Source organism: Pipistrellus hanaki (assembly GCF_964339955.1).
Source record: "Pipistrellus hanaki genome assembly, chromosome: 13".
Lineage (NCBI taxonomy): Eukaryota > Metazoa > Chordata > Mammalia > Chiroptera > Vespertilionidae > Pipistrellus > Pipistrellus hanaki.
In genome coordinates this window covers 6,685,645-6,708,651 of record NC_140515.1, presented here as the reverse complement: position 1 = coordinate 6,708,651, position 23,007 = coordinate 6,685,645, and the positions used below count along the sequence as shown (strand labels likewise).

Genomic DNA, 23,007 nt, shown 5'->3' with positions numbered 1-23,007 from the left:
TGATGCCCAAAGTACATGCAGAAGTAAACAAATTATGTTTCCAAATTTCTAAAAATTCTCAAACTAATCAAACCTATTTTTTCACCAAAGTTTGGATTCACAATGATTAGGATGTATCCTACCTAATAAAAGAGTAACATGCAAATTAACCATCACTTCACTACACCCACCAGCCAATCAGAGAGAGTATGCAAGTAAACCAAACCAAGATGGCTACCAGAAGGGAGGCTTGGGTTTCCACAGCAACAGAGAAAGCCAAGCTTTCCACACACTCTGGCAGGCCCAGACCTCCACTCAAGGATACAAACTTTCAATTATAGAAAGTAAACAAATCCAAACAGAAATGGCTGCAGCCATGGAGTGAGCAGGAGGCTTGGCTCGGCTCCAGGCTACAAAGTTTTAATTGTAGAAGATAAATAATTTACAGATATCAGGGCCTCTGCTTGGGTCACCAGGGGTTGTGGCTGGCCTACAAACCACCACAGGCCCCTCACCCAGGACACCCCACACCAGGGAAACCTCCACCCTGATCCAGGATACTCTTCAGGGAAAACCAGCTGGCCCTCACCCACGCACCAGGCCTCTATCCTACGTAATAAAAGAGTAATGTGCAGATTGACCATCACTCCAACACACAAGATCAAGATATCTGTCCCTATGTGGTCAAAGATCCTGCCCCCATGTGGACACAAGATGGCCACCACAAGATGGCCAGCAGGGGAGGGAGGGACCAGGCCTGAAAGGGAGGGCAGTTGGAGGTGATCAACGCTGCAGGGGAGGGCAGTTAGGGGGAACCAGGCCAACAGGGGAGGGAAGTTGGGGGCAAACAGGCTAGCAGAGAAGCAGTTAGACATCAATCAGGCTGGCATGGGAGTGGTTAGGGAGTGATCAGGCTGGCAGGCAGAAGCGATTAGGGGAAATTAGGAAGGCAGGCAGGTAAGCAGTTGGGAGCCAGCGGTCCTGGATTGTAAGAGGGATCCCAGATTGGAGAGGGTGCAAGCTGGGCTGAAGGACAAACCCCTCCCCCACCGCCCCCGTGCACAAATTTTGTGCACCGGGCCTCTAGTGTATTAATAAGCCTTTCAGGTATCTTAATATCCCATATTATTTCACTACCTCCCAATAGCATTCACATTCCTGGGTAATAAAAAATGTGCATTTGAGGCATTTAAGTTTCAGTTCTTAGTAAAAGCAGCACTAAACATGATATCATGGATTAGGAAAGAACATTAGGTAAGAACTAGGACAACCTAAAGAAACTATGACCTTCAATCAATAATGTATTAGCAATAATGAATGTGACAAACATACCATACAAATAAGATGTTGGGAATAAGGGAGACTGGATGTGGGGGTATCTGGGAACTCTACCATCTTCAGATTTTTTAAAAAATCTAAAACTATTCTAAAATACAAAGTTTAAGAAAAAGTAGGATTGAAATTACAAATTAAAAAAAAAACTAACAAAAAGACCAATAAAAAAAGAACACAAACTTTAACATTCAGATATATAAACTTTGGCTAGTTTCTTTATATGCAGTTCCAGGCAGCACTCCTATCTTCACAAAGGGTTATTTTCATCTGAAATCTATGGGAACCCTCATAGCCCTTAGAGTTGCGGGCACATTTCTTGAGAGAAAAGTCTAATGAAGAGCTGTAGTCCCAACAGGCATGCTGGACTCCCGGTGGTCGGTAAAGCATGAAGTACTTGTACATGGAACCACATGGAAGGGATCAAGTGAGTGGGTATTGGCATGTGCTAACTTTTTCTTATAGTGATAAACCTCCTTCCATCCAGAATGAATTTGTGGATTAAATTAAAACAGTAAAAATAAAGAGTAGCCCAACATGTCAGAACAAGCATTTTACCAAGAAAGACTTCAATTCACAGGAGGCTTAACTTGCTTGAAATTATGTACAATTGTTTCTTGAAATTTCTGTATGCTAAGCATTAGCAGCCAATGTAACCTGACATTTTACCATTCCTCAGAGGGTTTCCCATTGGACAGTACAACCACCTGGAGAGAATGATGGCACCTGGCCACCTGACATAGCGGAGCCGAGTCACCTCGGTGCCAGGTTTTACAAAAACCCCACTGATCTCCCTCAGCTCTGGCCCAAACAGTGCCCAGTCAAACTCCTTAGGGTGTCTGCATGCTCCACCTGCACCCTTCTCTGAGAAATGCCACTCACTAGTGACAAAGTGGGCCCAGGGCCATGTATATACCACTTTGGGGACCCCCCACCTCAAGCTCACTGAGACCACTGCAACAGGGCCAGGAAAAGACACTGCATGAAGGACAGGGGAGTAGAGTCCATCTCTCCTGAATCTAGGACATGTCAACTGAGGGCTGTGGAATGCCAGTGTCCAGGCCTCAGAGACACAAGCAGCAGACTCTGCAGAAAGCGGCACATGAGAGACCACGTTACAGGGTAAGCACTGTCACGCTTCATGTGAGCTTCCGGGGCCTGACTTAAGATGACCTGCAGACTCCAAATAAGCTCCTAATTTTTACTAAAAAATCTGAGTAAGTTTCTCCCATGTGGCCAACTGACTTCTAAGGCAAGAATACGGACAGCATCCAGCACATGGAATTCAGGGGTAAGACTTGCCTAGCTGGCCTGTGACCCAGGCTAACCATGGACTCTCCCACCTCACAATACAGGACAACACGGGGAGAAAACTGACCTAAGTACAGTTACTTAGCATTTTCTCATATCAACAATACCTTCACATGCCCAATGATACACTTCACACAAAAGACATTTCCAAATAGGTCAACCAGCCTCATCCAGGCCCCACCCAAGGCACTCACAGATCAACACCCCAGCACTATACTAACTCGACACATCCAGATCTAAGCCTTCATCACTTGATTCAGCAGACACTCAAGTTCCCGCAAAAGTTTCCAGCCATGTCTGAGAGGCAGCCATGGGGCAGGGGCAGGCGAGGAGCGAGCTGTTCTGGGCCTGGCTGCTCCAGGTCTGGTCACTGCCGCTCCCAACCTAGTTGCTCTGGACTTGGCTGCTGCTGCTCCGGGCCTGGCCGCTCCCAGCCTGGCAGCCGCTGCTCCGGGCCTGGCCGCACCAGACCCGGCTGCTCCGGGCCTGGCCGCTCCCAGCCTGGCAGCCGCTGCTCTGGGCCTGGCCACACCAGACCCGGCTGCTCCGGGGCTGGCCGCTCCCAGCCTGGCAGCTGCTGCTCCGGGCCTGGCCGCTTCTGGCCTGGATGCTCTAGGCTTGGCTACTGCTGTTCTGGGCCTGGCTGCTCCCAACCCGGCTGCTCTGGGCCCGGCAACTCTGGGTCTGAGTGTTCCTGGACTGGCCACCCTGGCTTGGCCGCCTCCGCCTCAGGCCTGGCTGCCACTGCCCCAGGTCTGGCCACTCCAGTGCTGGCTGTTGATGCTCTGTTTCTGGCTGCTGCTGCTCTGGGGCCTGGCCGCTGCTGCCCCGGGCGCGGGTGCCACTGCCCTGTGCCTGGCCACTCTAGGCCTGGCCGCTGCCGTTCCAACATTCTGTCCCTTTCTTTTTTTTTTTTTTTTAAACGCATTTATGTTGCAATGTTGGCTGGTGAGTTGAGTTCTGACTTAGTTCTCGACCCCTCAAGATCTTCTTTGTACTCCTTCTTAAGTAATTTTACTATCTTTTGCTCTCACTTGATTTCTTCACATTGAGAACTTCTTTGGTTTCTTCCTCCTTGTCCTGGGAACTCAGCAGGTTGGCCTGTGGCACCCCTTTGTTCTCCGCGGGCTCCTACGCTGCCCAGGAAGCAGCCCCCCGGCCTTGGCTCCGTTGCCCGCGCTCAGCGGTCGAAAGCTCTGGGGCACACCCCCCTGGGGGCCCAGTCGCCCGGCTCCTTGCTGGTGCCCGGCTGGCCGGTGTCCGGCAGGGGCTCCTGCTCCTCATCGCATTCCTCCAGTCTGGAGCTTTTTTTCTCCTTCCCGCTAGGGGAGTCTAGGATCAGAGTCAACAGACTGTCCTCTGCGCGCAGTGTGCGCGACTCGGGGGGTTCTGCTTTTCGCCGCTCTCCCAGGACTCCACCTCACAGCCCCGTCTCCCCCTGCCGGAGCCAGACTGAGGCTCAGCGCTGCCGGAGGCTTTGTTTCTTCCGGCTAGGGTAGTCCAGTCTCAGAGTCAACGTTCAGTCCTCTGCGCGCAGTGTGCGCGCGACTCCGGGGGCCCTGCTTTTCACTGCTCCCCTGGGATTCCACCTCACAGCCCCGTCTCCCCCTGCCGGAGCCTGGGTCCCCAGGGTCTGGCCCATAACTGGGCTCAGCGCTGCCGGTTCGGGGGTTCAGCCCAGGCTGGGGGTTTTATTTCCTTCCTGCTAGGGAACGCCAGGCAGCACCCAGCCCTCTCCTCCTCTCCGGCTGCGCCCTCTCCGTGCGTGCGTGCGTGCGTGTGTGCATGGGGGCGCGCAGCATGTCTCCGTACCTTAGGCTTTTTTTCAGCTCCTCTGATTTTCCTTCTGGTTTTCTCTTTCCTTCTTGTTGTAGAATTTTCAGTCAGTCGACTACCTGTAGCTCTGGGCAATGTCCACTCTACATTTTAGTTGTATTCCATTGAAATTGTTGTGTGCTGCTGCAGTTAGATGTCTACCCGAGCAGCCATCTTGGATCCTCCCCCTGTGGAACTCCCTTAGAGTAGGTCTTTCTAGATGACAGACAGCACTTAGCAAAGGCTGGTTGCTCTCTGAACAGACTGAACAAACTTTCAGGAGCCCATCAGTGTTGCCCTCTTCTTCTGAGACATTCTTTGAGGGGGAGAACAGAGTCCTGGGAAGGTAGTGCTTCAGTGCCCAGCCCAGCCTCACCACCTCACTGGTCTCCTCCAGCAAGCTCTTCTCCCCAAATGTTCCTATTTCTTTATGAATATTCGTTAGAGATCTCAAATTGACATTTCTAACCCTGATCTCCACATCTTCCCTCCCTCTGACTACTCTTCCAACCTGTCTCCAATATTATTTAGTTTTAGCATATGCACCTCCAACAGCCCATTAACTGGCCAAGTAAATGTCTGGATCTCACCTTTGAGTCCTTCTCACTTCCCCCACACCTACATCCAATCAATTACCAAATCCTGTCTCATCACTCTCTCAAATCCGACCACTAGGCTCCTTCCCTACTATCACCACCCTCCCTCAGATCACAACTGCCCACTGCCTGGGTCACCAGTCTCCCAACGAGCCTTCGTCTTGAGTCTGATCTCTGCCCATACCAATGCGGCCTAATCTCATTAGGTGACTCATACAAATATTCTGCAATTTAAACTCTTCAGCTGCTTCATACCCTCCCAGGACAGAGTACTCACATGAAATTCTGGCCTCTTTTCTTTCCTCCCATTCCTGTACTATGATTCATCCATCCTAAGCTTCTGAGTTCCTACCCCACTCCCACCCCCACCTCCCAAACTCCCCCGTCTCTCTCTCTCCAGGGCCAGGGATTGAGCCTGCAACCAAAGTACATGCTGTTGACCAGAATTGAAAATTCTAAAACCCTTCAGTCCCCGGACCAACGTTCTATCCATTGAGCCAAACTGGCTAGGGCTTTTAAGCTCTTTAAAAAGGGCATATTCTTCTGTTCCTATTGTCTGAAATATTCTTCACTTGACTTCCCACCTGCATCTGACCATCTCTTACTGATCTCTAAGTTCTCAGCTTCAACTCTTCCTCTGGAGGCTGTTTCCTATATTAAGAGTGGGAGTGGCTTCCATGGTGCTCCCACAGCACCCACACTTCCCCACTGCAGTGACTGTCAAGCCCCCACAAGATCAGCTCTTACTCACCAGAGTAGCCCCATCACCCATGTCACTCAGTGCCTGCCACACTGCAGGGCTCAATGACTAGTGGTTGAAAAAGTAAGTAATTCCATTTTCATATTCAATACCGATGTTTTACCTCCGAATGTGATTCACGACTACTCCCATGGCATTGGCAGGTAAACCAGAAATAAGAGCAAGCTGAATGGAGGAGACCATGCTTGCTCAGGGCACAGCCCTCTCCTCGACTAAAGCACGTGCAGAGGGGAAGCAGCAGAGAGCAGACAGGCCCCATGTTTTCTAAAAGCTTAAGATTTCGGTGCTGAAACAGCTTATTGTTGTTTACAACTGAGGAAGCTGATCAGGGCTGACCAGAAGAGAGAAAACTCTCCGGTGATGAAATGTTTTCCGTCTGCAAAGTTCCCACATTAGTGAAATGGTCACAAAAAAAGATTTCACTGTTGGAGGGAGAGTGTGCTAAAAAGCAGTGAAAACACACGGAACATGAGAATTAACCAAAGTTCAATGTAAAAAGCTTCAGTATTGCAAAGACTTTTTTCTCCCCACCCCCACCCCGACAACTACCTTAAAAAACTATACTGGAATGAAAAATACAGTGATCTACAACCTTCGCAAGCTCAGATGTGCACTGAAGACAGCTGAAATTTTAGATTTTAATTTTGTTTAGAGAAAAAAAAAAAGCAAAAAAAAAACAAAAAACTTTTCATGTAGCAAAAACCAAATAATACCCTATATGATCTCTTGTCCTTTCAAAATACAGCAGGCATTAAAACCATTTAGCACAGCCAAAACCAGTTTGGCTCAGTGGATAGATCGTCGGCCTGTGGACTGAAAGGTCCCAGATTTGATTCCAGTCAAAGGCATGTACTTGATTGCGGGCACATACCTGGTGGGGGTGTGCAGAAGGCAGCTGATTGATGTTTCTAACTATCTCTATCCCTTATTCTCTGTAAAAAATCAATAAAATATATTAAAACAAACAAACAAACAAACAAACAAAAAACAGCACAGTGTTTTCTTCCGTGGGCATATACTTCTTTCCTAACTAGGAAAAAATTAGCTTTTTAAAAAAACACAACACTAAAGGACCAGAGTGAGCGAGAGGGTAAGTGTACAGACACATGTGGGTGTGACTGTGTGAGGGGCAGTCCAATCCCGCACAGGAGTCTGGGGAGAAGGCTGGGGAAGACCTCCCCTGGCCCAGGCCCAAACCCACCCAAGTGCACCACCCTGGACCCCAAGTGCCAGCCAAGGACAAGGCCCCAACCCTGCAGGCCCATCTCAGACCCTGCATGGACCACCCACCAAAGCAGACACCAGTGGGACTCCATGCACCTGTAGAGGAGACTGGCAGGACTTTCTCCTAGTTCCCCTGCAGTTTTCCGAGAATACAATTACCGTAAGTAATGCTGCTGCCAACACTTTAACCTCACTTTCCTTTTCTAAACAATGTTAATTTAAAGAAAAAGACAAAATATAATGCTTTAAAAAGAACTGTAAGCACACTGCACCAAATGTGTATTTATAACTGTCTTTTTTTAAACATTTATTTTCTAAGCAGTGCCATTTTTATTTTTTATTTTTTTTAAGTAAATTAGCTTTTCAACATCTGCATTTCTTCCCTAAGCAAATTCACCAAGCTACCCGTGTTGATCCACTTCTTAAAATGTTTGGTAAATGAGGCTTCTCTTTCATTAAAATTTATCTCCCAGGTTATTTAATTTTCTTCCTTGGGGTATTCCAGAAATGGGAACATACAAAAGTCATATGTAATTCAAACTTACTTGGCTTTCTGAATCCATACACAGTAGTCTGAGATATAGAGATCGTTTAAAATGTAAGCCTGGTCACTTTCCTGAAAAATTTTGTGAATATCCAGTAGACACTTTAAAACTGCACTTTTACCTAAAAGAAATTTAAAAAAATAAAATCATCCTTAAGAAAATATATCTGACTTTTTTAAACTGAGAATTTCAGACACTAAGAGGTAATATATAGCAGCTCAGAGTTTTAGATTGTTCTTCAAAATATTTTCATATTCCTTTGTTGCATAAATTTTTTTTTAAATATATTTTATTGATTTTTCACAGAGAGGAAGAGAGAGGGATAGAGAGTTAGAAACATCAATGAGAGAGAATCATCGATCAGTTGCCTCTTGCACACCCCCTACTGGGGATGTGCCTGCAACCAAGGTACATGCCCTTGACCGGAATCGAACCCGGGACCTTTCAGTCCGCAGGCCGACGCTCTATCCACTGAGCCAAACCGGTCCTGGCTGTTGCATAAATTTATATCATACTTTTAGGTCCAAAGCTCATTATATTTTCTTTAAGAATGATGAGAAAGCTGCATAAGTTATTGCTATAGCTAATTACTGTGGTTAAAAAAAAAAAAAAAAGTACTATAAACACAACTAGATACATTAAATAAAAAGAAGCAACCTAGATTAAATGAATATTTACATGCACCATAACTTTAATTAGATAATGTTCTTTTAATCAAACGTTCAAAACACCATTGGGAATTATATTTCAGTATTCAACTTCTCTATTTATGTCAATATTTTTTGTCAAGGAATTACCTAGTACTAACTTACATTTTTTTTTTATGTTGTAAAAGTATCTTTATTTTAAAAATCTTTATTATTGAGAGTATTACAGATGTCCTCTTGTTTCCCCTTTTCCCTCCACTGCCCAAGTTTTCTTATATTGGTCCAAGACATTACATTCAATTAATATTTGACAAAGGAGGCAAATGCATTCAAAGGAATATAGACAGTCTCTTCAATAAATAGCATTGAAAACTGGACAAGTACCTGAAAAAAAAAATGAAACTAGACCACCAACTTACACTACACACAAGAATAAACTCAAAATGGATAAGATTTAAATGTAAGTCTAAACCATAAAAACCCTAGAAGAAACCATAGGCAGCAAAATCTCAGCAATCTCCTGTAGCAGTATTTTTACACATACCAAGGAAAACAAAGGGAAAAATAAACAAATGAGAGTATCTTATCTAATAAAGAGGGAATATGCTATATGACCCTCACGCCATTGCAAAGATGGCGGCCCCCACAGCCAATAAGGGGGGAATAGGCTAATTGACTGCCCCACCCTCAAAGATGGTGGCACCCACAGCCACAAGATGGCGCCGTCCAATCCTCTCAATCCCGCTAAGGTGGCAGGCGTTCCCAGCCACTTCACGTGCCTGCCTCAGGAGTCTCCCAGTCTCCTCAACCTCCCAGGGCCGATCCAAGGCACAGGCAAGCCTCAGATAGTGGCTACCCAGCTGCCCAGGGCTGGCCGAGGCTTGCGCTGCCAGCAGTGGCAGCAGCAGAGGTGTGATGGGGTGTCGCCTTCCCCTGATCGCTGGGTCGCCTCCCAACCTTGGGGGCTCCTGGACTGTGAGAGAGGGCAGGCCAGGCTGAGGGACCCCTTCCAGTGCATGAATTTTCATGCACCAGGCCTCTAGTAGCAAAATAAAAAGCTTCTGCACAGCAAAAGAAACCATCAACAAAATGAAAAGGGAGCCCACTGTATGAGAGAACATTTTCCAATGATGAATCTAATAAGGGGTTAATTTCCAAAATATATAAGTAATTCATACAACTTAATAAAAGGAAGAGAAAACAATCCAGTTTAAAAAAAAAATGGGTAAAGCTTTAACTGGTTTGGCTCAGTGGATAGAGCGTTTGCCTTCGGACTGAAGGGTCCCAGGTTCGATTCTGGTTAAGGGCATGTACCTTGGTTGTGGGCACATCCCCAGTGGGAAGTGTGCAGGAGGCAGCTGATTGATGTTTCTCTCTCATCGATGTTTCTAACTCTTTCTCCCTCTCTCTTCCTCTCATGCATGACGGGGAGGGTATATGTGTGTCCTTCAGCCCAGCCTGCACCTTCTCCAATCTGGAACCCCTCGAGGGGTGTCCAACTGCCCATCGGACATCCCTCTCACAATCCAGGACTACTGGCTCCCACTGCTCGCCTGCCTGGCTTCCTGATTACCCCTAATCATTTCTGCCTGCCATCCTGATCACCCTCTAACCACTCCCATGCCAGCCTGATTGATGTCTAACTGCTTCCCTGCCAGCCTGTTTGCCCCCAACTTCCTCTGCCAGTGGTAGCCACCTTGTTTCCACATGGGGGCAGGATCTTTGACCACATGGGGGCAGCTATTGTGTGTTGGAGTGATAGTCAATCTGCATATTACTCTTTTATTAGATAGGATAGAGGCCTGGTGCATGAGTGGGGGCCAGCTGATTTGCCCTGAAGGAAGTCCCGGATCAGCGTGGGAGTTCCCTTGGGGCATGGAGCCGCCTGGGCGGTTTGCAGGCCGGCCATGCACCCCAGCGACCCAATCGGAGGCCCTGATATCTGGGATTTATTTATCTTCGACAATTGAAATTTTGTAGCCTAAAGCAGAGCCAAGCCTTCTGCTCACTCTACGGTGGCAGTCATTTCTGAAACTTGTAGCCTTAAGCAGAGGCCAAAACAGGCCAGGGCTGCAGAAGACTAGCTTCCTCCATTGCTGGGGGCAACCCTAGTCTCTTGCTCTCTCCAGCTCCACTGATGCTTTCTTCTACAATTGAAACTTTGTAGCCTTAAGTGGAGGCCTAGGCCGGCTAGGGCAGGCGGAAAGCTTGGCATCCTCCATCACTAGGGAAACCCAAGACTTCATCCTGCTCTCTCTGTGCCCACAACCTTCTTGGTTGGGTTAATTTGCATACTCACTCCTGACTGGCTGGTAGGCATGGCTTGTAAGTGTAGCGGGGTGATGGTTAATTTGCATGTTACTCTTTTACTGGATAGATTAGTGTAGATTACACTATACACCCTACAGGCCAATTTTAATAAAAAGGAGGTAATGTTGAAGGCAGAATTTTATGACTGGAGGAGGAAATACAGCAGGTTCTTAAATAACTTTTGTTCCACTTCATTTCATTGCAACTGTGTATGATCTGAACACTTGTCCATATCAAGTAACTTGTGGTAAAACTGGTTTTCTTCTGTTTTTCACTTTAAGTCACAGAGCCTACTGATTACATTAAGTGAGGACTCACAGAACAATCAAAACTCACAGAAGCAAGGAAAACAAATTAGCCATATTATCCAGAAAGAAACATTCCCGGAAGAACTAACTAAACTATAAGAATTTTTTCAATAGTTTTAATTGTCATAACGAAGAAAATACAGGCAGAGCATATGCCAATCTCTCTCTTCTAGGGGGTGAGGTTCAGGGAAAGACGTTGATTTTTATAACTACCAACTTAACGTTTTAAAAGTCAACAATAAGCCTTTACCAAAAAACCCCTAAAACTCTTCACCTGAAACTTGTCTAAGTGCCTCCACAGTGTGACACCCTGGATACTGCCTCTCGTGATCATACAGCTCCCTGACACTGCCAGGCTGCAGACAATGCAGGGTCTGAAGCTGCAAATCATACAGTGCATGAAGAAAAGGTAGGTATGCCAGCCTGGTGGGCGGCATAGAAAGGAGTAGAGGTGGACTTCAAATGGGGTAATTCAGGAAAAAAATTATTTACCTAGAGCAGATAGCTCCAGTAGGGAAATAGGGGAGTAAATAGGTGAGTTTGGTAGAAGTCAGACTGTGACAAGGAGACTAATGCAACTGAACAGTCCTGTGGTGAGAGGTCTAAATGAGGTGTCTGCAGTAGGAATAAAACACTACTCCAGAGATTTTATTTTTTTTAATTTTTTTTTTAATAAATTTTTATTGTTCATATTATTACAAGTGTTCCTCCCCCCCCCCCTTCCCACCCCACCCTCTGCCCTTTCCCCACTCCCCATTGTCCTCATCCATAGGTGCACAGTTTATGTTCAGTCTCTTCCCACATTCCCCTGTTCCCTTTTCCCCAAGAATCATTAGTTCACTCCCCTTCCATACCTCTGATTCTATTATATTCAACAGTTAATATTGTTCATCAGATTTTTTTTTTTTAATTTCCTTGGTATTTAGATTCACTTGTTGATAGTTACGTATTTGTTGTTCATAATCTTTATCTTTATTTACTTTCTCTTCTGAAAGAACCCCCTTCAGCAATTCATATAATTCTGGTTTGGTGGTGATGAACTCCTTTAGCTTTTTTTTATTAGTGAAGATCTTTATCTGACCTTCGAATCTGAGTGATAGCTTTGCTGGATAGATTATCTTTGGCTGTAGGTTCTTGCTATTCATCACCTTGAATATTTCTTGCCATTCCCGTCTGGCCTGCATGGTTTCTGTTGAGAAATCAGCTGACAATCGTATAGGTGCTCCTTTATAGGTAACTACCTGCTTAGCTCTTGCTGCTTTTAATATTCTCTCTTTGTCCTTTGCTCTTGGAATCTTAATTATGATTTGTCTTGGTGTGGTCCTCTTTGGATTCCTCTTATTTGGAGTTCTGTGTGCTTCCTGGACTTTTAAGTCCAATTCTTTCCCCAGGTGGGGGAAGTTTTCTGTCACTATTTCTTTCAGTATGTTTTCGATATCTTGCTCTCTCTCATCTTCTGGGACCCCCATGATTCTGATGTTGGATCGTTTGAAGTTGTCCCAGAGGTTTCTTACATCATCTTCAATTTTCTGGATTCTCTTGCCTTCTAGCTTCTGCAGAGGAGTGTCTTCTGGCTCTTTATGTTCCAAATCTTTGACTTGATTCTTGCGATCTTCTATTCTGTTTTTAGGACTCTGTATAATATTTTTTATTTCAGACAATGTATTCTTTATTTCTTGTTGATCCCTTTTCATATCCTCATAGGTCTCATTTATTTTATCGGCCTTTTCTAGGAAACTCTTGAAAAACCTTATAAGTATGGTTTTGAACTCTATATCCAGTCGCTTTTTGTCCTCCATTTCTTTCGTTTGTGATCTGTTTGGTTTAGGCATTTTCGCAGGCAGCTTTCCTGATAGGGCGGGATTTCAGGGTGGAGCCTACAGCCTTGGCTTCCATCAGCCCTGCCCTTTGCGACTCCTGAGACTCAGGTTCCTTCAGTACTTGTTGCAAGCACCTCTGAGAGAAAGGTGCCCTCGATTTTCGCCTGCTACCAAACAGTGTAGGCTCTCCCGCAATGGGCCCGAAACTGGGGTTCAGTTCAGTTGGAAGTGGAGTTGGAGATGGCGTTCAGAGCAGTCTGGAGCCCCTGTCTCCTTCCCGCCAGGGCAGTCCTACGGCACAGCCGGCCGTCCCTTCTCTGCGCGCAGTGTGCGCACCTCTGGGACCTCCTTTCGCCGCTTCCCCGGGTTCCGCCTTACAGCCCAGCTCCCTCTAGATGAGCCTGGGTCCCCGGGGTCTGGCCTAGAACGGGGGTTCAGAGCAGTTGGGGGCCCAGCCCAGTCGGAGTGTTTATCTCCTTCCCGCTTGGGAACGCCAGCCAGGCACTCGGCCTCCCTCCTCTCTGGCTCCATTCTCTCCGCGCGCGCGCCGCGTGTCTCCGTACCTTGGGCTTTTCCAGCTCCTCCGCGCTTCCTTCTGGTTTTCTCCTTGCTTCTCGTTGTAGAATTTCCAGTCAGTCGACTTTCCTGTAGTTCTGGGTAATGTCCATTTTATATTTTAGTTGTATTTTATTGAAATTGTTGCGTGCGGCTGCGGCTAGGTGCCTACCCGAGCAGCCATCTTGGATTCTCCTACTCCAGAGATTTTAACAAGAAAGTTATGGAAGAAGGGCCATAAATGAAAATCCATAGCAACATCACCTAATGAAATTATATAGCTTCATTTAACAGTCATGACAAAAGCAAGGTTGCCTCCTTGCTAAGGGCTAACAGGCAAATTTATTATCACAAAAGAATAGTAAAAGAAATGTCGAAAGTATTCCATATTTTTAATTTAAAGAGAAGTTACATTGTATTTTCATATTTTTATCCCTATTTTGTTTTAAAAAGATAAATACATACGGGGAAAAAGTTTTAAATATGTATATAGACAATATATACATATATATATTTTATATATATATATATATATATATATATATATATATATATATATGTCTCTACAGACATTGAACAAATATGTAACGTGTGCTTGGAATTACTTTATATATGAGGAATACAGTTGTTTATTCTTCTTTGCATTTCTCCTATTTTCAAAATTCTCCACAATGAACATTTATTTGTTCAAAAAAACAGACTATATAACTAAGCCTTAAAATACTGATTAAAAAAATGCTAAACATTTAAATTCATAATTGAACATTTTCTTTAACATGCATTTTTGAACAACTGAGAAGCAATATTTTGATCAGGTGTTTTAGAAAATTTACAAAAATTATGAAACAGTTTTGAAAAGGAAATTTATATACTCTTTAAAAGCCTTGCTTTCATTTTAAGTCTTATTCATCCTATTTTCACAGAATGTGTACCTCGGTTTCAGGTTTGATCCTGCCCAGTTAGGGCTTGTGAGGGAGGCAATAAATTACCCCCCCTCCCCCGCCTCTCTTTCTCTCTCTCTATTGTTTGTTCCTCCCTCCCTTATTCTAAGATCAATAGGGGGGAAAAGTTAACAACAAAAAACAGTCCTCAGAGTAGATGTGCTTTTCTTTGGAAGCCTTTCCTGATCTCCCAATTCTACGTCCCCTGCTTTTTCCTAGTGAATCACTGTACTTCCCCAAGCAAAGTGCATTTCTCTCTATTCTGAAATTGTTTATTATTTATCATCTGTCATCCAGGTAAAACTATAAACTTCATAGGAACAGGAAATTTATTTATTACTAGAGGCCTGGTGCATAAAAATTCATGCACTAGATGGGGATCCCTCAGCCTGGCCTGTCCCCTTCTCACAGTCTGAGAGCCCTCAGGGGCGGGTGGTAACCTGGCAATCCGGGGAAGGCAACACCTTATCACACCTCTGCTGCTGCCACTGCTGGCAGCGCAAGCCTCAACAGGCCCTGGTTACCTGAACCTTGGGTGGCCCTGAGCAGCTGGGCAGCCGCCATCCAAGGCTTGCTTGCATCTCAGACCAGCCTGGGCGGCTGGGGAGCTGAGGAAACTTGGGGACTCTGGGGAAGAAACCAAGATGGCGGCATAGGGTAGACACCTAAATGCAGCCTACCACAACAATTTTAAATTAACAACTGGAAATCAGAGAAAATATCACCCTGAAACAACAGACGGCTGGCTGAGCGGAAGCTCTACCATCTAGGAAGGGAAGAAAAGGGATGAAGAGCCTCAGGAAATGTAGAGGTGTGGAGACCTGTGCACGCGGAAAAGGCAACCACCAAGTTCGCTGCTGGCTTACTCAGGGCGCACGGAGAGGGCTGGCAGCTAACATGCGGCTGGCTTTCTTGTTCGGGAAGAAAACAGAACTGCCCTATTGCTCTGATAGACAGCCCCAGTCAGGGAGAGGCCGGACTGTCAGGCAGTGGGCAAAGCTCTCTCGGAGGTGCGTGTATCCAGCAGCCATAACTGCGAGACTTCCCAGTGATACCAACAAACAAGCAAGGCGTAACAAGAAGACTGCACACAAAGCCCACAAAGGGCTGCACCAAGACTGTCCACCTCAGGTAATAGGGAAGGCTGTGGTACTGGGCTCTGCCAGTACACAAAACTAGTACACAAAACTATTCCATCAAATCAGGGAAGCAGCTAAAATACAGAGAAGAGGCAGGACACAAAGAAAGGAAACAGAGAAAAAAAAAGACTGGACATTGTGTTCAAAATCACAGTGAGAAGGTTTTTCAAGAATTTCCTAGAAAAGGCCAATTAAATAAACGAGACCTATGAGGATACGAAAAGGTATCAAATAGAAATAAAGAATACATTGTCTAAAATAAAAAATATTATACAGAGTCCTAAAAACAGAATGGAAGATTGCAAGAATCAAGTCAAAGATTTGGAACACAAAGAGCCAGAGGATACTCCTCCACAGAACCAAGAAGAAAAGAGAATCCAGAAAGTTGAAGATAGTGTAAGAAACCTCTGGGACAACTTCAAGCGAACCAACATCAGAATTATGGGGGTCCCAAAAGAAGAAAGAGAGAACAAGATACCGAAAACATATTGGAAGAAATAGTGACAGAAAACTTCCCCCACCTGGTGAAAGAATTAGACTTACAAGTCCAGGAAGTACACAGAACCCCAAACAAAAGGATTCCAAAGAGGACCACACCAAGACACATCATAATTAAAATTCCAAGAGCAAAAGACAAAGAGGGAATATTAAAAGCAGCAAGAGAAAAGCAGATAATTACCTATAAAGGAGTATCCATACGATTGTCAGCTTATTTCTCAACAGAAACCATGCAGGCCAGACGGGAATGGCAAGAAATATTCAAGGTGATGAATAGCAAGAACCTACAGCCAAAAATAATCTACCCAGCAAAGTTATCACTCAGAATCGAAGGCCAGATAAAGAGCTTCACTAATAAAATATTTAAAAAAGCTAAAGGAATTCATCACCACCAAACCAGAATTATATGAATTGCTGAAGGGAGTTCTTTCAGAAGAGAAAGAAAATAAAGATAAAAATTATGAACAACAAATACATAACTATCAACAAGTGAATCTAAAAACCAAGGGAATTTAAAAATCGGCTGAACAATATTAACTGGTGAATATAATAGAATCAGAGGTATGGAAGTGGAGTGAACTGAAGATTCTTGGGGAAAAGGGGAGTGTGGGGGTGCGGGAAGAGACTGAAGAAAAACTGTGCACCTATGGGTGAGGACAATGGGGGGTGGGGAAAGGGCAGAGGGTGGGGTGGGAACCTGGTGGAGGGGACCAATGAAAGGAAAAAAAAGAGGAACATTTGTAATAATCTGAACAATAAAGATTAAAAAAAAAAAAAAAAAAGAAACTTGAGGACTCCAGAAATAGGTGCATGGGATGGGCGGACCCACCTGGGGGTGGGCCCTGCCATGCCATGAGCCTGCCGCCCCAGCAGGACTAAGGGGACTGGGCACTACCATCCTGTGGCTGGGGTGCCGCCATCTTTGTTAGGGCATGATGGTCAATTAACATATTCTCTGTTTATTAGATAGGCTTATACCTACAGTCCTAGCATAGTACCTAGAAATTGTAAGCACCCAAGAAAAACTGAATGTTGAAATCTACTAGAATACAAAGTGGTTTGAAATATGATGTGTACCTTCTTTATTTACCTTCCCACTCTTTTTATCTGATTTGTGTGATTATATATCTGTATAAAGACACTATTACTTTACATATACCTGGGAGGAAAAGTGGTTGGATGAATCATTTTCATTATTTACATATAGAAAAAAAGAGTATTACTTCCTCAGACTAAAAACTTGTAATTTTTCATTCTCAATTCTGTAAGCACAATAATACCTCACCTAGTTGCAGTATCTTTATAGTGTCTCTGCAGGCTTTCATCACCAGCTTGAAATGGCGGTAAAGTGGGTAGCACAAAACTCTTCTTCCAAAAGACACCAGGATGTCATGAACATTAGTCCAAGTCTATGAAGTATCAGTTAAATAAGTAAACATTCCATATTACACAAACAAAAGTACATCATGAAATATTGTCCATTAAAAATTAAAAGTATGGCCCTAGCTGATCTGGCTCAGTGGATAGAGTGCCAACGGGTCCCAGGTTCAATTCCAGGCAAGGGCATCAAATTCGGGACCTTATTATTTATTATTATCCCCACAGTTCTAGCATAGTACCTAGAAATTATAGGCACCCATGAAAAACAAGATTACAAAGTGATTTAAATGTGGGACTTAGCTTGTTTTAAATATGGACCTCGGTTACAGGCTCCTCCGCAGCCTGGGGTCTGGTCAGGGCAAACACAGGAGGCAACCAATCTAAGTATTTCTCGCACATTGATATTTCTCTCTGTCTTCCCCTCTCTCTTCTACTCGCCCCCCCCCACCCCCCCCAAAAAAGCAATGGAAAAATATCCACGGGTGAGGATTTAAAATTTTTTTTTTTTTTAGTTTGGATTATTGTGAAGACAAGTAGAAGAGAAATATAAAACCATAAAGTTAGTTTATTGTATACCTTATAATAAATTAATCTTATTAGTCTTTGTAATTTCTGTATTTTATCAACATATCACAAAGGCTCTTCAAAAATCACATATGTAGTAGGAAAGCTTTTAAAAGTTTCTTAAGAATTACAAATGTGAATCTAAAACATATGGGACTAAACCAAACACACATGCACAAAAAAGACCTTTCTCAATAATCTTCATTTTATGCTTTCGTCTTTCAGGACCATCCCAGAGAGTAGAGATGAAAGGTTTAGAACTTTTTAGTGGTGTGTGTTCAGTCTCTCTCTTTTTCACTTTGGGCATGAATAATACAAAGTATTTATATTTACTTCAGCAATTTATTTTTAATCATCAAAGAGAAAACTAATAATTCCTGGAAAAAAAAGTGTTTTATAAATAGTATTAAACTGATAACCATTAGCAATTGAAAACTTACTGAAATTACTAGACAAAGGTAATTTTTTACCAAACTGTTTTCAAATTGAGGTGTTTTTGTTTGTTTTGTTTCATTGATTTCAGAGAGGAAGGGAGAGGGAGAGATAGAAATATCAATGATGAGAGTCACTGATCAGCCTCCTACATGCTCCTACCAAAGATTGAGGCCACAACCTGGAAATCAAACCACGACCTCCTGTTCATAGGCTGATGCTCAACCACTGAACTATACTGGCCGGGCTTAAAATGAGTTTTGATAAACAATGTTACCCATATATAAAACGTAAAATATAAAATTAACACTAAGGGAGCAGCATAATTTCCATGTATATTAACTTTAATAAATGGGAGACCTGATTAAGAATTTTGAATATCTGACAAAGAATAGTTTGTATCTAAAAAGAGCTATGAACTTTTTTTTTAAATATATATTTTCTTGATTTTTTACAGAGAGGAAAGGAAAGGGATAGAGAGCCAGAAACATTGATGAGAGAGAAAGATCAACCAGCTGCCTCCTACACACTCCCCACTGGGGATGTGCCCGCAACCAAGGTGCATGCCCTTGACTGGAATCCAACCAGGGACCCTTCAGTCTGAAGGCTGAAGCTCTATCCACTGACCCAAACCAGTTAGGGCGAGCTATGAACTTTTTAAAAATTCTAGCAAAAAAAATGAAATACTTATAAAAGTTTGACGGTTATTAACACATCTGGCAATTTCAAATTTTCTCAAAAACTAAAAATTTCAAAATAAAATCACATATAGGTGATGTTATTCATGTAGACTTTAATAACCAAACTATAAAATTGATCACCAACTCCATAATGAATGCAATTATTACAAAACCAGTTTCTCCAATATATGCTAATGGCAATACGCAGAACCTAAATGAAGTCTAGTGAACAGCCCTTCTCTATATTTAATCCTATATAATAAAAGCCTAATATGCTAAGTGTCCAGTCAACTGGTTGGTCGATCAACCAAAGTATAATATGCTAATGATATGCTAAGGCCACTCAACCACTCCTTTTGACGTGCACTGACCACCAGGGGGAAGACACTCCAACAGGTAGGTTAGCTTGCTGCTAGAGTCCAGCTGATTGGGACTGACCAAGGTGGGCCAGACATGCTGTGGAGTCCTCCCGCTGTCCCTCCTCAGCTGGCCAATCTCCCGTGTCCTTCCCAGCCCCAATCATGCACCGATGGGGTCCCTCAGCCTGGCCTGTGCCCTCTCACAATCTGGGACCCCTGGGGGGATCTCAGAGAGGCGGTTTTGGCTCAATCCTGCAGGCCAGGCTGAGGGACCCCACTGGTACACAAATTTGTGCACCAGGCCTCTAGTATACACATAAAATCCTGGAGATCTAGCTACAGATTCTGACTTAGTGTGTCTGTACTGATGTTATGTGCTGCTAGCAAGCTCCCAGCCAAGGATGCTGGTCAAGCTGTTGGTCCATGGACCAGTCTGGGAGCAGCAAGAATCTGTGATAAAGTAAGTGTTTCAGTTCCTGTTTACAACTTACCTTTTACTTTAATCAAATGATGCCATGAAACAACTTTGATTTTACAACTTAAAATGTACTATATGTGGGATTTTAACTGGGGGAAATTTAAATGGACACTTTTTAAGGCTTCTACTCTTAATTACAGATTGTCCAAAACAGGTAAATTTAAAGATATCACCCATTGGTATTTTCGATGAAACCTACACAACTATTTTCTAGAAAATATATGTAAAAACAAGTATCACTATATTGAAAGACTTATCAGTTCTAACTACTAATTCTAGGACCTAAGAGAAGTTAGTTACGCTACATGTGCTAAGTTTCCTGGTCTGTAAAATGTAAATAGTACTTCTCACAGACTATGGGAAGGATTTAGTGAGGGAATGCATGTACTACGCTTCCACAGCTCCTGGTGGTCAGTGACAGCCAGTGGTAGGACCACTGGGTGTGATTCCCATCTTTGAGCTCTGAGCCCCAATATATTGCAACTCACAAACATGCCTCAACTCCACCCACAGTCTCCCCCAACAGACCACATACCCATTCTTTATCCAAAGTGTGTTCTCCCTCTCCTGACTTCCAAAATACCCCACCTATTCATTAGTATAATATAATTAGAATAAGAGTAACAAATGGAATCAGAATTTTATTAAAAAGATGAAAAGTAAACTTGTACAATAAAGCTTCCGTTTTTAAAAAGTCAAGGAATTGCTTGAATTACCCAAACTGAATTAATAACAATAAAAAAAAAAAAAAAAACCACCACATTTCTGGACAAACAAATCTAAATAATTGCAATTAAAAATCATACCTCAAACCAGCACAGTGTTGGACTCAGTTTTCTGATATTCCACGCAGATTCAACCTTTATTTGTTTTAGAGAAAAGAATACTGTCACATGAGAGATAAAGTAATATAGAAACAAATATCCATTTATCCAAATAGCATGTGAGTAGTGTTGACATACATATAAAAATTAAGTGTCTATGATTGCAAGAAAATAATAATAATTGCTTTACTAAATGCAGGTGCTATCAAAGCCAAGTTTCTGTCTATTTGGATTTTACAAAGCAAAGCTTTCCCACTGAGAAGAGTCCTAGGGCCCAAGAGCAAATGAGCACAGTTTTGAAAGTAAAATTAAAGGAAAGTGATGCTTGCTCAAGTTCTGTCCTTTTCAGCTAAGTTACCACCTCCCGACCTGCTACCAATGGACGTAAAGATAATAGGAATGTGTGTCTGGCACACAGAAAAGCTGCTCAAGAACCTGGCCTTCAGAAAATGCTTGTGAGACTGAGTATATTCTAAAGGAGGGTTTAAAGTTCTAGACCTCATCGTTTCAAATATGTAAATACAAAAATAAAGAATAGCCGAAACCTGTGTGGCTTAGTAGATAGAGTGTCAGCCTACGGACTGAAAGGTCCCGGGTTTGATTCCGATTAAGGGCATGGACCTTGGTTGCGGGCACATCCTCAGTCGGGGGTGTGCAGGAGGCAGCTGATAGATGTTTGTCTCTCATCAATGTTTCTAACTCTCTACCCCTCTCCCTTCCTCTCTGTAAAAAACCAATAAAGATATATATTTTTTTAAAGTATAAAGAATAAATTTATTGAGTAAAGTTAAACACTTACTTATCTCAAGCAAAAATATAAATCACTTTTTTTGCCAAAGAAAACATTTTCTCCAATTGTAGTATCTTAAAAAGATGAGTGTAAACAAAAACCATTTTCAGTTATATTAGGCCCTGGATACAATCATTTATATTCATTTTGGAGTGAAATAAAAATCTCAAGAGTCTCTTTTGAAATTTTCAGAATCATGACAATATAAATAATCTTGGCACATATAAAATTATAAACCTAAAACTATGATGTTAACTGAGACCAGCAGATTAAATAATGCATACATCACGGCCCAATATACACATACATGCAAACATACATGTGCACAATGAAAAAGTGAAAGAGATACATCACCTTTTTACAGTGGCTTTTCCTGGGGCTCAGATTACAGGAAATTTTAATGATTTTTTTCCCTTTACAATGATACATAGTATTTGTGTATTTAAATTTTTAAGAAAGCATGTGCACAGCTCAAGAAAAGCCCTTTGAGCAAGGATAAACAAAAATAACTGCAGGCCACATTAACCAGAAAGACTTTTTATTGTTCCCCAGATTTTTTTTTAAATAAATCTTTATTGTTCATATTATTACAAATGTTCATTTTTTTCCCCCCTCCATTGCTCCCCTCCACCAGGTTCCCACCCCACCCTCTGCCCTTTCCCCACCCCCCACTGTCCTCATCCATAGGTGCACAGTTTTTCTTCAGTCTCTTCCCGCACCCCCACACTCCCCTTTTCCCAAAGAATTGTCAGTCCACTCCCCTTCCATACTTCTGATTCTATTATATTCACCAGTTAATATTGTTCAGATTTTTTAATTCCCTTGGTTTTTAGATTCACTTGTTAATAGTTACATATTTGTTGTTCATAATTTTTATCTTTATTTTCTTCCTCTTCCTAAAGAACCCCCTTCAGCAATTCATATAATTCTGGTTTGGCAGTGATGAACTCCTTTAGCTTCTTTTTTATTTGTGAAGCTCTTTATCTGGCCCTCGATTCTGAGTGATAGCTTTGCTGAATAGAGTATTTTTGGCTGTAGGTTCTTGTTATTCATCACCTTGAATATTTCTTGCCATTCCCGTCTGGCCTGCATGGTTTCTGTTGAGAAATCAGCTGACAGTCGTATGGGTGCTCCTTTATAGGTAACTATCTGCTTTTCTCTTGCTGCTTTTAATATTCTTTGTCTTTTGCTCTTGGAATTTTAATTATGATGTGTCTTGGTGTGATCCTCTTTAGATTCCTTTTGTTTGGGGTTCTGTGCGCTTCCTGTGCTTGTAAGTCTAATTCTTTCACCAGGTGGGGGAAGTTTTCTGTCACTATTTCTTCCAGTATGTTTTCGGTGTTTTGCTCTCTCTCTTCTTCTGGGACCCCCATAATTCATTCTTGCAATTTTTCATTCAGGTTTTAGGACTGTGTATAATATTTTTTATTTCAGAAAATGTTTTCTTTATTTCTAGTTGATCCCTTTTAATTCTACAATAGTTGATCCCTTTATATTTCTAGGTGATCCCTTATCATATCCTCATAGGTCTCGTTTATTTTATCGGCCTTTTCTAGGAAATTCTTGAAAAACCTTATAAGCGTGGTTTTCAACTCTAAATCCAGTCGCTTTTTGTCCTCCATTTCTTTCGTTTGTGATCTGTTTCTTTGTCTTGGCATTTTCGCTGCTTCCCCGAGTAGGTATGGTGGCTTTATGTGCTAAGGTGTCCTATATGGTTCAG

The 23,007-nt window shown here is 43.0% G+C and overlaps 1 protein-coding gene across 7 annotated transcripts in view; it reads right to left on the bottom strand.

Moving 5' to 3' along the window:
- SHQ1 (SHQ1, H/ACA ribonucleoprotein assembly factor) overlaps positions 1 to 23,007 on the bottom strand; it is a 99,433-nt gene that overhangs the window by 14,148 nt on the left and 62,278 nt on the right. For all 7 annotated transcript variants that reach the window (XM_084902071.1, XM_084902073.1, XM_084902075.1 and 4 more), the window contains 3 exons: positions 20,480 to 20,533; positions 17,066 to 17,189; positions 7,563 to 7,683 (listed from right to left, as the gene is read on the bottom strand). In XM_084902071.1, coding sequence (XP_084758197.1) covers positions 7,563 to 7,683; positions 17,066 to 17,189; positions 20,480 to 20,533 — 299 coding nt within the window. The remainder of the gene's footprint in view (positions 1 to 7,562; positions 7,684 to 17,065; positions 17,190 to 20,479; positions 20,534 to 23,007) is intronic.